General features: G+C 38.7%; 1 protein-coding gene across 2 annotated transcripts in view; it reads right to left on the bottom strand.

Moving 5' to 3' along the window:
- The window catches only part of RGS17 (regulator of G protein signaling 17), a 97,009-nt gene that overhangs the window by 17,676 nt on the left and 66,403 nt on the right, over positions 1-12,930 (bottom strand). For both annotated transcript variants that reach the window (XM_007186138.3, XM_007186139.2), the window contains exon 2: positions 11,728-11,871. In XM_007186138.3, the coding sequence (XP_007186200.1) occupies positions 11,728-11,846 (119 nt within the window). In that variant the 5' untranslated portion in view covers positions 11,847-11,871. The remainder of the gene's footprint in view (positions 1-11,727; positions 11,872-12,930) is intronic.

Genomic DNA, 12,930 nt, shown 5'->3' with positions numbered 1-12,930 from the left:
TGTATCATATATTATAAAACAAGTGTTTCATTTCGTTTAAGCTTTTATTTTATAGATTTAAAGCCTAGCAGAAGTAAAATAACCCGCTATTAAAAATCTGTCCACTAGAGGGCTGTGTTGCCTTTATAAATATAATATTTTAATCGACTCACTAAAACTGAAAAAGTTTCTAAGTTTACCCTTATTTGGAAAAAAAATCTATTCTTATATGTATGGGGTTTTGATAATTACATCTTTCTAAGGACTTTGAAAAGAGTCATCAAATTTTCTGTGAGTGAAATATACTCAAAAGGGATAAATTTAATCTTGACAGGTGTACATAATTACACCCAGTTTTCCTTTTTGCTATTTAGGAAATGTTCTGGATACTTCCCGCCCTAGGTCATTTAATTTAGGAATACTTTAGTCTTAAAAAAGGGTCAGGCATAATCCTATTAACATCGTGGTTATCCTTTCCAATAATAAGCTGTTTGAACTCTAATTATGTCTCTTGCTGGGGTAATATAGATCTTGGGTGATACATTCTTAGAACAAATTAATTAGAAAAGGTTTTTAGCTACCAACAGGCAGGAAATTTTTTTGTTATTTCAAATGTTTTCAAAGAGCCACTGTGAAAGTGGATTCTCTAAACGATTTCAGTCCCAGTTTGGGTTGTATGTAAACGTTGATTGCTTCTTTTGCTGCAGGGAAACTGAAAACAAAATCACTTCGTCTTTTCATACTCGCCCTCTTTGCTACCAATTTCCCTCTATACATGCTTTTGTTGGAAAAGATGGGTTTCCAAAACTCCCTTTTTCTATTGGTATTAAATTTTTATTTCAAACTCTAAGCCACGTATTTTAGGTTCATGGACATTCATTTGGTTTAGAATGCCAACTGCATTTAACAAGTTATTACCTGGTTAAAATCTGGATCTACTATGTCGGCTGATGTTCAGTTAAATAACCAAAGCCTCCTATTTGGCATATATAGAATTTCTTTTTTTCCCCCTTAACATCAAGAGAATTATAGGATTGAATATTTAGATGTACTTTCTATAACATACACCAATCAATAGAATCCTCTACTTCAGTTCTCAGGTTGACTGAAATCCTATTTTAAGCTCTTCCTTCAACCCACTGTAATTTTCCCTGTAAGTCATAATTAAGTTAGTGGATGCTTTTGTGGGAAAGCAAATATCTTGGATGCGAAAAAGCCAAATGGACTTTTATTTAGTTAGTAGACACTGTTATTAAAATGGCATGTAATCATCCAGATCTTTAAATGCATCAGTTAAGTTGGAGCTCAAGCTTCTAGCTTTAGTTAACTTGTGTCTCTATTCTAAAAAGGACAATGAAAAGGTTAAAACCCTAGCAGTTGACTCAGAAAAACATCTGCTTGCTGGCAGGGTCACTTACCCATCCACCCATTCATTCGTCCCCGGGGATTTTCCAGTTACTGTGTGTGTGAGTATGTTTGGGATGAGGTGGGAGCATCCTTGAGAACAACTATGATTGAAGGCAACAATCCTGATCTGTGGGGAGACTTAACCCCAGGATACGATGAACTCCCATCACTCTGTGTATCAATGAGTATGTGGTCCATGCTCCAGGAATGCTGAGTTATACCTGTGCTGGTTCATGTGAGAGTTTGGGAGAAAGGGCCAGGGATACCGAATGCAGAAAACAGGTTCTGTTACATTAACTGACAACATGGAAATAGAACATGCTAAGCATACAGTGGCCAAAGTCTGGTAATTTCCTTTCAGCCTGAGACTTGCAAATAATATCTATCGATAAAGGATTATTCAGGGGTTCCTGAAAGAAACTGAACCCTAAAGTAACTGTTGTGAATTCCATCTTACAGATGAAGAAACTAAAGCTCAGAGAGCTTGAGCAGCTTGCCAAACATTTCACAGTTATGTGTTATGAAACTGAGATGGATCCAGGTCTAATTCCAGTGTGGTTTTCTTCCCTCCCCAGTGCTGCCTCTGGAAAGTAGGCTTTATATGAGGAAGGCATGTTATTAGAATTTGTGTGAAATCTTTAAATATGGCAAGACCACATCTATTTACAATGAAACATATGAAGTTATTATTCAACTATTACTTATGAAATTGGTCGATTAAAAGGGTTTTGTGCTTTTAAATAATCTATGTTTCTGTATACAGAAAAGTAGCAATGGCAGAAATTTGCTTTCTACTTAGGAGCACATGCTCCCAGGCATGAAATGTACATTAATATATAGTATATTGATATCTGAAACAAAGATATGAATTTTATAGCATCGAAAATTATAATATTTATAAAACCCAATGAAGCAGAATTATTATACAATCAACTTCATATTTGCTAGAAGTGGATTTTATTGTCTTATCTGACAAGTAATTAGTAATTTTTGAGTGATGTCCTAAAACATCAGGCAGATTTTAATAGGTCTACCAGGCCTAGACCTAAATAAGTTAGGCTTAAAAGGACTAATAAAGAGTTCCAGTGAGAGAGATGAAAATAATTAATATTAATTTCAATCAGATGTAGCACAACTATGACATTTTATAGATAGGTTAGGGGTAGCAAAATGTCATAACCTCAGTTTTTGTATTATTATTGATTTGCAGAGGCTGGGATGGGTGGGCAGTTCTTAAACTTTGTCCAGATAGCTAATATATTTGGCCAGGATTTAGAAGGGCTGGATTTCACATTGTTTTAGAAATTGAATAATTTGCTTTGATTAAGTCAGAAAGGGAACGCTGGCTTCCCCCAACTTGAATCTTCATCCCCAAAGATCAGGGTGTCTCAGTGCCTTTGAAAAGGGCTGCACTCAGCAGCTTTTCTCTCCAAATTCTTCTTCCTCGTGCACCTTAAGGAGATGCTTGATTCTCACAGAGTTCACTGATAACTTCCTGGTAGGCCAGATGACAAGAAGTTTTATGATTCTTATCCCATCAGACCTCCTTGGTGTGTTTGCAACATCCATCATTCCCTTCTGTGTGAAACTCTTTACTGTCTGGGCTTCTGTGCAAGCCCAGTGGTGTGTTTTATATGTTACCTCCCAGACTGTCTAGTCTCTGCGTTCTGTGTTTGCAGAGCTGCACTGCTTTCTCTTTAAAGGCTTTTTAAAAGTTTTTATTTTTATTGGAGTATAATTGCTTTACAACATTGTGTTAGTTTCTGCTGTACAGCAAAGTGAATCAGCTGTATGTATACATATATCCCCTCTTTTTTGGATTTCCTTCCCATTTAGGTCCCCGCAGAGCACTGAGTTCCCTGTGCTATACAGTAGGTTCTCATTAGTTATCTATTTTATACTTAGTATCAATAGTGTATATATGTCAATCCCCATCTCCCAATTCATCCCACTCCCCACTTCCCCCTTGGTATCCATCCATATGTTGTTCTCTATGTCTGTGTCTCTATTTCTGCTTTGCAGATAAGATCATCTATACCATTTTCTTAGATTCCACATATATGCATTAATATACGATATTTGTTTTTCTCCTCCTGACTTACTTCACTCTGTATGACAGTATCTAGGTCCATCCACGTCTCTACAAATGACCCAATTTCATTCCTTTTTATGGCTGACTAATATTCCATTGTATATATGTACGACATCTTCTTTAGCCATTCCTCTGTTGATGGACATTTAGGTTGCTTCCATGTCCTGGCTATTGTAAATAGAGCTGCAATGAACATTGGGGTGCATGTGTCTTTTTGAATTATAGTTTTCTCTGGATATATGCCCAGTAGTGGGTTTAAGGATTTATATTTGAGGTTTCAGCCTGTAGCTCACTGCTCTTCATGCTGGGCCATCCTCTTTATCTCCTGTATATTGTATGCTGATGACTCCCTGATTGTTATATCTAATCAAGACATGCCCTGCAAGCTTCAAAATCATTTCCACAGCTAATCCTTGGGTACCACACACGGAGAGAGCCCAACCCACCATCCTATCCTGGCCTAAACCACCTCCTGTTCCAGCGTTCTCTCATCTGATGGGCTTACCATCAACCCGGCCCCTCAAGCAAAGCAATGGCGTTATCCTTCCCTTCTACTTTACGTCTACTGCAAATTCTTGACAGTACTTCCTTTTTCTTGAAACTGGAATCTCTCCATTCCTTTTAATCACCTTTAATTTTGAGCCCCTTGCATCTTTCACCGAGACTATTACAGAAGTCTTCTAACATGCTTCCTGTTTCTGTCCTGTCCTTCCACACACTTTCCAAGGTCTCTACAGGGATATACTTAAAACATAAAATGGACTTTGTCCCCTTCTTACTTAATCATGTTCAGTCACTTACCATAACCAAAAAAGGTGTAAAGTCTTAACTTCTTAATATGCCATAAAAGGCATTTTATTACTTGTCATTGTCTCTCTAGTCTTCTATTTTGTCCTTCTTGACTTTATATCCCAGTAGTACTAACCAGATTTTAGCACTCCCTCCTGGAATCCTGGCCTTTCTCTACTACTAACTGCTAGTACTACTAGTACTAGTACTGCTACTAACACACACACAGGGGAATGAAGAACATGGTGCATAAGAAGAAATCTGGTGGTTCCCTAACACACATTAGCTGTCACATCATTATGTTAATGATAGGAGAATATACCTGTAATTTTTGAAAAACAAAATCTGTGATACAAATTTCCATATTTTATAAAGTAGACTCAATTGGAAAATCCAAATTCCATCAACCATTCAACACCTTATTATTCATTAAACACCTACTATGTGCCAAATATTACGTTATAAGCCAAAATATACTTTTAGTTATTTTAAAACTTTAGTATACGTTTAGGAAAAGGCCCAGTGCCAACTGACTGATATGAATGGCTGTGAATTCCACTATAAAATCCATATAACATAATGTTACTGAAGGCCTTCACCTAAAAAACAAAAATGCATGTCAAACAGAGGGAGAGTCACTAGTATGAAAACCAGCACAGTGAGTTGGGCGTCAGAGCGGCCCCCCAAGTGTGCAGGCTTGTCCAGGGCAGAGGGAAGCGTGGCCATGGGGATGACCAGCACACCGCCCCACTGCCAAGGTCATTGAGAAGCTCCACCACATCCTGCCCTTTGAGACCCAGATGGCCCTCACCCACCCCATCACGACATACAGTGAGTCAGCCGAGATTGAGAGATCCTCCCCGGATCTGACCCTGAAATGACTTGAAGCCAACTGGAGTATGTGGGCCCGTGGACGTCACTCAAGTCTCGGTGCCAAGTGCTGTCCTTGGACGCACTGCCCAGCCTCTTCGCCTACAGTCTGTTTCCTCCTGTCACTTTAGAATTCTGGGCTTCTTCACAGAGCGAGGGTCCTCTCACCATCCATCCTCTCCCCTCCTGAGGACCCATCTTTGTTTTCTTTGGAACGCCCTTTCCATGTCAGAACTCTCCTACATCTCGACCTGGTAAGGCCCACGTCCTCTCCCCGCCCCACCTGGCACTCCGTCTCTCCGAGGCGGCTCCTCTCCACTCACTGCAGGGCCAGGCGGGGGGTGGCATTCCCCTTCCACATCCTCTGAGGCTTCTACTCGCTGACTTTCCCCTTCTCCACTCCCCCCCCCGTCCCCTCCCTCAGCTCTGCGATCCCTCACCAGGCTCCTCACACTTGGACTCTTCCCTCTCCTTCTGACCTTCCACCTCACGGGAATCATGACAGAGGTGACCCCACAGGTGTCCTCGAGACAGCCAGCAGGACACATCCTTGGTTCCTCCCCGACCTCACTTCCACTGGCTGTGAGCTGCCTGACCTTCGTGGCTGGCTCTTGCTTTCTTCTAGCTGGAATTAATTTAATCTTCTTTCTCCATTCTGTTTTGGTTCTTTCTACTCTCTTAAATAAAATTGGGTATAATATTTTCATCTAGTATTTTGTTTTCGTCACATCCATTTTTCCATTGATGGTCTAAGCACTGCAATGTGACACTCAGAAAAGATGTACATTTACAGTAAACACAGAGTCAAAAGGAAGGGATAAAGAAGACGTGGTTCATATATACAATGGAATATTACTCAGCCATAAAAAAGAACAGAATAATGCCATTTGCAGCAACATGAATGGACCTAGAGATTATCATACTAAGTGAAGTAAGTCAGAGAAAGACAAGTATTATATGATATTACTCATTTGTGGAACCTAATTTTAAAATAAATGATATAAATGAACTTATTTATAAAACAGAAACATACAGATTTTGAAAACAAACTTATGGTTACCAAAGGGGAAACATAGGGGGGAGGGGTAAATTAGGAGCTTGGGATGAACATACAAACACTACTATATATAAAACAGATAACCAACAAGGACTTACTGTAGAGCACAGAGAACTCTACTCAGTATTCTGTAGAGCACAGAGAACTCTACTCAGTATTCTGTAATAACCTAAATGGGAAAAGAATCTGAAAAAGAATGAATATATGTATATGTATAACTGAATCACTATGCTGGAACTAACACAACATTGTAAATCAACTCTACTCCAATAAAATTAAAAAAAGAAGAATGGTGTGCCTTCCTTGGAAAAGGGTCGAGGCATTCTATTGGCAGAGGCAGCTTGAATCCTAAACTTCTGGAGGGTGACCTGGGGAGTAAACCAAATGTTCATGTTCATGTTCAGTTGCTTATTGAGCATTTGTTCCCTGTCAATGTAGAGGCAGGGAGAATCTGGTGAAAGCTAATGACATCAACAGTACCAGGCAATAATTAGCATTCAATCAGCTGTAAAGGAGTGAATAAACAAGTGCATGACATAGAGATGGTCCATTGTGCCAACGTCCAATTTTTGGTTTTGTGTATATGGCCTGGGAAACCTGGGTTCATTTTGGTACATGTCTTCTGATTGTGTGCGTTTAAAAGATTGTGTAAGTTATAGAAACTACTGAAAAATTTTACCTATGACATGGTGAGATAGAGTTTTCAAAACTAGAGTTCTTTGTAAGTGATATTTTTGATGGTCTGGTTACACGTCCTTCGGAAATCCTATGCAGATAAGTTGTGCTCCCATGTGAGATGAATCAGGTCTCTGAGGTTGACAGCTTGAGAAAAGACTCCTTCTTCACTGGTGCCTTAGATGAAATGATTCAGCTTGCATGTGTGAGCAGATTTATTTCCAGGGGGTGGTTTCTTTACCACGGAGCAGACGCGGATTTTGTTTTTCCTTTCAAAAAATATCCTTTGGCTTTTAAAGCATGCGTTTTAGTGTTTCCACTGGCAAAGAGCTAAAGTGTGACAGTGTCAGAGGATAAAATAGGACATTATTTTTGCACTGTTTTGAATTATAGAGGCTGTGGTACTTGTTAAAAATGGAGGGAGGGGCAACCAAAAGTATGTTTATGAAGTGCTTAAAGTTTACTTAGTCAGATCTGTTCCATGGTCTGGAAACTAACGTGTCAAAAGGGAGACAATTTTAGCTTTCACAGGACTATTTAATGTACTAATGTTCTGACCAATTTCTCCCGAGAAGAATGGAGACCATCCGATGCAGTGGACCAAATCTTGTAGGCAATACATAGTAGTGCATGGGATCGTGAATTCCATTTGAAAAGTGTTACTTAATATAATTCTTGAAGAGTTTGCCAAGTAAAAAGTTTTGGAAACGGTTCATATCCAGCCTGGAAATGAAAAGTTTGGAAGTGTTCTCTTAAAATGGACAAAACAATGGACTGGGATATTAAGAGACTTGCATTTTAGTCCCACTTCTGTCGTTAATGAGCTTAGTGACAGTAGGCAAGTCTTCAGTTGCCTTATCTGTAAAATGAGACACAGAGTCTTCTGAACATTAGTTTTTAAGTGAGGACATTTTTTTCTTCCAAACAAAAGCTTATACACTAATCTAGTAAGTAAAGTAGCGAAAGAGAGAACCATTCCCTTGGAAACTGCAGGTGGAGAGCCTGAGGCTGCCCCACCCCGGTGATCCCCTCACCACCATGCAGCAGCTTGAGAAGCCAATGGAACGTTTTGGAAGCATGGTATCTGAAGTCTGTTAAGTTCTCATTTTTTATAAGTAAACATAGCAATCTGTTTTGCTTGCCAGGATACCCCTGGGAGCAACGAGGAATTAAAGCAGAAGTGGATTAGCAGCTAGAGATTTCCTTGAAAAAAATACTCTGGGTTATTTTAGTTTAACCTCTGATGTTAGGAGAGGAGGGTTCATGGGACAATTTGGAAATTAGGTTTAAGCTCGCAATGCATTTTGGAAGCTCTCCCTTTCTACCTCCTTTTTGTGGCACCTTGTTTTGTGAGCACAACGCAATTTCTGGTTTCCGACACACTTTCACAGGCGTCTGAACCACCTCATGGATTCACACTGTCGGCAGTTTTGCGAGGATCCCACATCTTTAAAAGGTTTCTTTCTCATAAAGAAAAGGGAAGAGGGTTAACGACCTGAAGAGGCAGGTCATTCTCTTTGAATCCTGATATAAGGGGAACATTGTTTTGACAATTCTGAATCTCTAGACACGTGATCTTGACAAAGCTCTCCTGGTTGGGAACAGCTTTGTCCCATGTGTAGAAGGGTTTGCAAGTTTACAGACTGTCTGCTTGATGGCCAAGACTCGGGCATCCATGACTTATTTGTGTAACACAGGTTAAACGGTCTAAGCCTCATTCCTTTGCTTTCTCTTCTTGAAATGGAGGGCTCTGGGGAGAAAAGGGAGATAGATGGATTTGGGGAAGGAAGTAGTTCCTTGACAGGGACAGAGGACATCGTGAAGTAATCCTAACTTTTGAGATTTTTGAAGGAAACTGTGGAACTATTCAGCAGTTATATATTTGCTCTGTATCACCACCCAAAATAAAGCATAGTGGTAATTTTATAAAGGCAGGAATAAATTTAAACACAAGAGAGGAGCTGATGATGAAATATGAATGAGAAATGCAAATTTGAGGAAAATACTAAGTTGTTTTAAAAACCCATAACGTGAGGCTTGAGTGAGGTATTTATATTTATTACTAGATATAGAAATTTATTTTCTTAGCACTCTATTTCCTTAAAAGGAGGTAAAATCAGCTACATGACAACTATTCCTATTTACGAATGACAGTTACTTCATACTTTTATTTCTAACTTTTTTGTCCCTAAATTACATTTTTTTAATGTTTCTTTTTGTTATACTCCTTTCCCCTGGCCTGGAAAATTTGAAGAACATTGATTTCTTTCTTTTTTTTTTCCCACTCTAATAAGACTTTACAATTTTTTCCCCTTAAACTCAAAATGCAAAAATTATGATACTCTAAAAATGCACGTGTAAAGGACATCTCCATTTATACTGAGATAACAGAGTTACAATTAAAATGCAATTTAACTTTCATTCTTTTTTTTTTAAATAGTTGCTTACATTAGAAATTACCTTACCTATCATTTATCATATAAAGAAGACATACGTTTACAGACTCTGCATTTTATGGCCTGGATTTGAGTGTCCATGACTCATTATTAGCAAACATAGTTCTTAACGATACTCTCTCGTCTAGAACTAATAGAACATGCATCCAAGGCACCATGTGTTTAGGGTCCAAATACCTGTCACCCTAGACATGTGGAGAGTTAATGCAGCTTCCAAAAGCTGTTTTGTTCTCCATCCATAGTCTGTGTTCTGTGACAATCTGATGCTCACGAGCTCACGTTGACTATTTTGTTATTTAATGTGCACTTTAAGAATTAATAAAAGCAAGTCTTGCTAAATATCTGTGGGACAGATAAAAGCAAATCTCACTACACATCTGTTTGACAGCAAATATTGCACAAAAAAACTTCAGTGTTTGGTGTTTTAATCCTGAAGCAATTCAGAAATAAGTTTTTGCAGGCAAACAAAATCACATACTAATTACTGGAACACGGCGTAGAGCAAGTGAGAAATAGAAATATAATCCTCAACACGATGTAGCAATATATTTGCGATGTTTCATATGAAACTCAAAATAAAATAGCTTTCCTTTCCAAGATAATTTTTTGTATTGTATCTACAAGCTGATCTTTAAAAAAATATATACATGATTTGAAGCCAGATCTTCTTTAAAGAGATTTTATTTTCCCAACATGAAGTGTTCAATAGCCCAGTAACTAACTCTTATTAAATGCATACTGTGGGTCAGGCACTGTTCTCAGCTTGTATGTGTTTTACTTCATTTAATGTTTAAAGCAATCTTATGAGGTAGGGATTCTTATTACTGTCATTTGATAGATGAGGAATCTGAAGACACTAAGCAACTTGCTGAAGGTCAAACAAATAGTGAAAGATGAAGAGTTTGAACCCAGGCAGTCTGACTTCAGAACCACCATATTAAGTCACTACCCCGTACTTCACGGATTAAGACCAGAGCTAGCTGATCTCTTGAGGAATGAGAGAGAAAAATATTACACAGTTGCATTGAAATAGTCCTCTCCTCTAGGACTCTGTTGCCTCCATCTGAAATGCTGAATTTGAGGCTTAAGAATGAAAGAAAAAGGAATTGTACATGACTTTCCCCAAAAAAGAATCATCATCTGGGAAGCAATTTTGATATTCATAAAAACTACTTTAAACGTTCCAGATTGCTACAATATCGGACAGTTTTTCTGGAAATGAAGTTTCCTAGAGAGCTCAGAGCTTGTTCAACATCAAGGCTGCCTCTGGAGCATTACATATTTCATCTTCTCTTTTGGCCACTGTGATAGAACATTATGCCACCATATCATAACACCAACCATCATAATATGGACATTGAGAAACTGCAGAGATCATGAGTGAGAAGATGACTCAAGCATCTGGGCCTTTCTTTAGGGTTTTGAAACAGGTCATGGAGATCCAGGAGACCACTGCTAACCCAAAAGATCCACCTGTGAATTGGGTCTTACAGTACCCTGAAACGTGTGGTTCTCTGGAAATTCCATTAAGTCTAGCATCCCCCCGTTCCCCTCTGAGGAGTCTCATCTTTGTAAATCTCAGGACTCTGGGTCTCACTGATTTTCTTATTTGAAGACTTTGGGAATTTGGAACTAAAGTAGGTTTTCTAAGGTGCCTGAACCATGGACATTTAGTACGAGACGGGACCTTGAAAACCAACTTGTCTGACTCTTCATCACTTTGCCAGTGAGATAACCAAAAAACAGAGATTACAACTTTGTCTGATGTCCCAGAACCTGTCAGTGACAAAACCGCAATGGAAAGCAGGTTCTCTGGCTCTAAGTTCAGAGTTTTTAATGAACTGACTTGGCCTTCATACCCATCGTAGCCCCTGGCCTTTTAGATCTGTGGACACGAGTCTGCAGCACTTCTTTTTCTGTCCTTTTCAGGAGTCTATGGCTGAAGTTGCCACCCAACTCTGTGACAGAACAATCAACACCCCATGGAATAGCAGAGAACTAAAACACTACCCTGAATACTACATACAATACTACTAGAGATTATCTTACTGTTCTTGCACCTTCTGTAACATGGGAGAATGTTGTTTACTGTTCAGTAAATATATAGCCATAATCTTATTTTTACCCATATCTTTAAGAAGCACGGATGGAGAAAACCATGATATAAAACCATTTTTCTTTCTTTACCTTACTATCAATTTCAGTGTAGATTCTGAGGAAATATTATATTTTGTTTATGGAAATGTGTGCATTAAACCAACGATCGTTTCCAGTAATTCCTACTTGTAAAGGAAGAAAAAAAGACAGATTGAGAAGTTTCTATGGTCCCAAGAGCTGACGTGCACGTTCACGCCAGTTATGACCCAGCTCAGGTGTGGTGTCACATGGATAAGAAGACATACCAGGAGCAGCTGCAGCAACAGCACCAACAAAAGCAACACGTGTTGTTGGGCCTCTGGTTTCCGGGTGCTTGAGACACAGCAGGTGTTGCTTCATTCTGTGGCTGCTGCCTTTTTCGCATTTCAGCTACTGCAGTGCCCCGCTGGCTGAAAGAAGAGAGAAGACATAAGGTCTGAAAGAATTATGACAAGGGTTAAGTCGCCTATGCTGAAGGAAGCATACGTTAATTGAGGGGTCAGGAAAAGATAGTTTGAGAAAAGGTAAACATGAATAAGCTTTAGCAGTCAAGGTGAAAATTCCCCAGACATTTTTTAAGGCGAATATTCTAAAAACTTTGGGAACAAACTTCGACCATTATCTGCTACATACAATCTTGGTAAGTGTTGCCACGTAATCAGAATCAGTTGGCAAGGTAAATATGATAAGGTTTGAAAATTTATTTTTAACTTCCTTCTGTACTCAAGGATGATTACACCTGCTTGCCTTTATGAACACCTTTAAATGGTTATGGGGGTATGAATAACTCGTTTCTCTGCTATTATTTACAATACAGTTATTTGAGCTTTACAAATCATTGCTGCAAGGTTTCTAACTCTATAACATGGTGAAGAACAGTTTGTTTTTGGTCCTCTCTCATCTCCTTTTAAAACATACAATCTCCTTTTTGGTACTCTGGCTCACCGTCCAGGGGCCTTCTCTTGATAATATGGGCAAAATGCGTTACTCTGTGTTAGGTGTCCCCGTAGCAAAGGCATCACCTCCCTGTCCTGCACTGCTCAAAATTTATTTTCATTTAGTAGATAACCGTGGAAAGACTAAAAAGTTATCAAATCCAGGAGAATCATTTTGGTGGAATTTATATATCATGGTAGATAAGAAAAATACCGAGGTGCAGGCTGCCCTACCTGTAACTTTACAAATGCAGCCAAGTGAGTTGCTACAGATTTATAAGACCAACACTGATCTAGGAGTTAGTTGATGATAAAAAAATAAAATTTTATTTAGTAGACTAATATAAAATTTAGCATGAACTTTTAGGAAAAGGAATGAATTCTACTGAATAATATTTTCACAAATATGCAATGTATGTAAATCACACATATATATTGTCATATGTGTGACTGAGAACAATACTTGTTAAAAACATAAAGTACTTTGGGCTTTTTTGGCATTGTGAGCTCATGCTTTAAAAAATACATTTTCAG

The sequence above is a fragment of the Balaenoptera acutorostrata genome, chromosome 14 (genome assembly GCF_949987535.1).
Source record: "Balaenoptera acutorostrata chromosome 14, mBalAcu1.1, whole genome shotgun sequence".
NCBI classification, from domain to species: Eukaryota; Metazoa; Chordata; class Mammalia; order Artiodactyla; family Balaenopteridae; genus Balaenoptera; species Balaenoptera acutorostrata.
The sequence above is the reverse complement of the archived record's forward strand: the minus strand, read 5'-3'. Positions and strand labels throughout refer to the sequence as shown.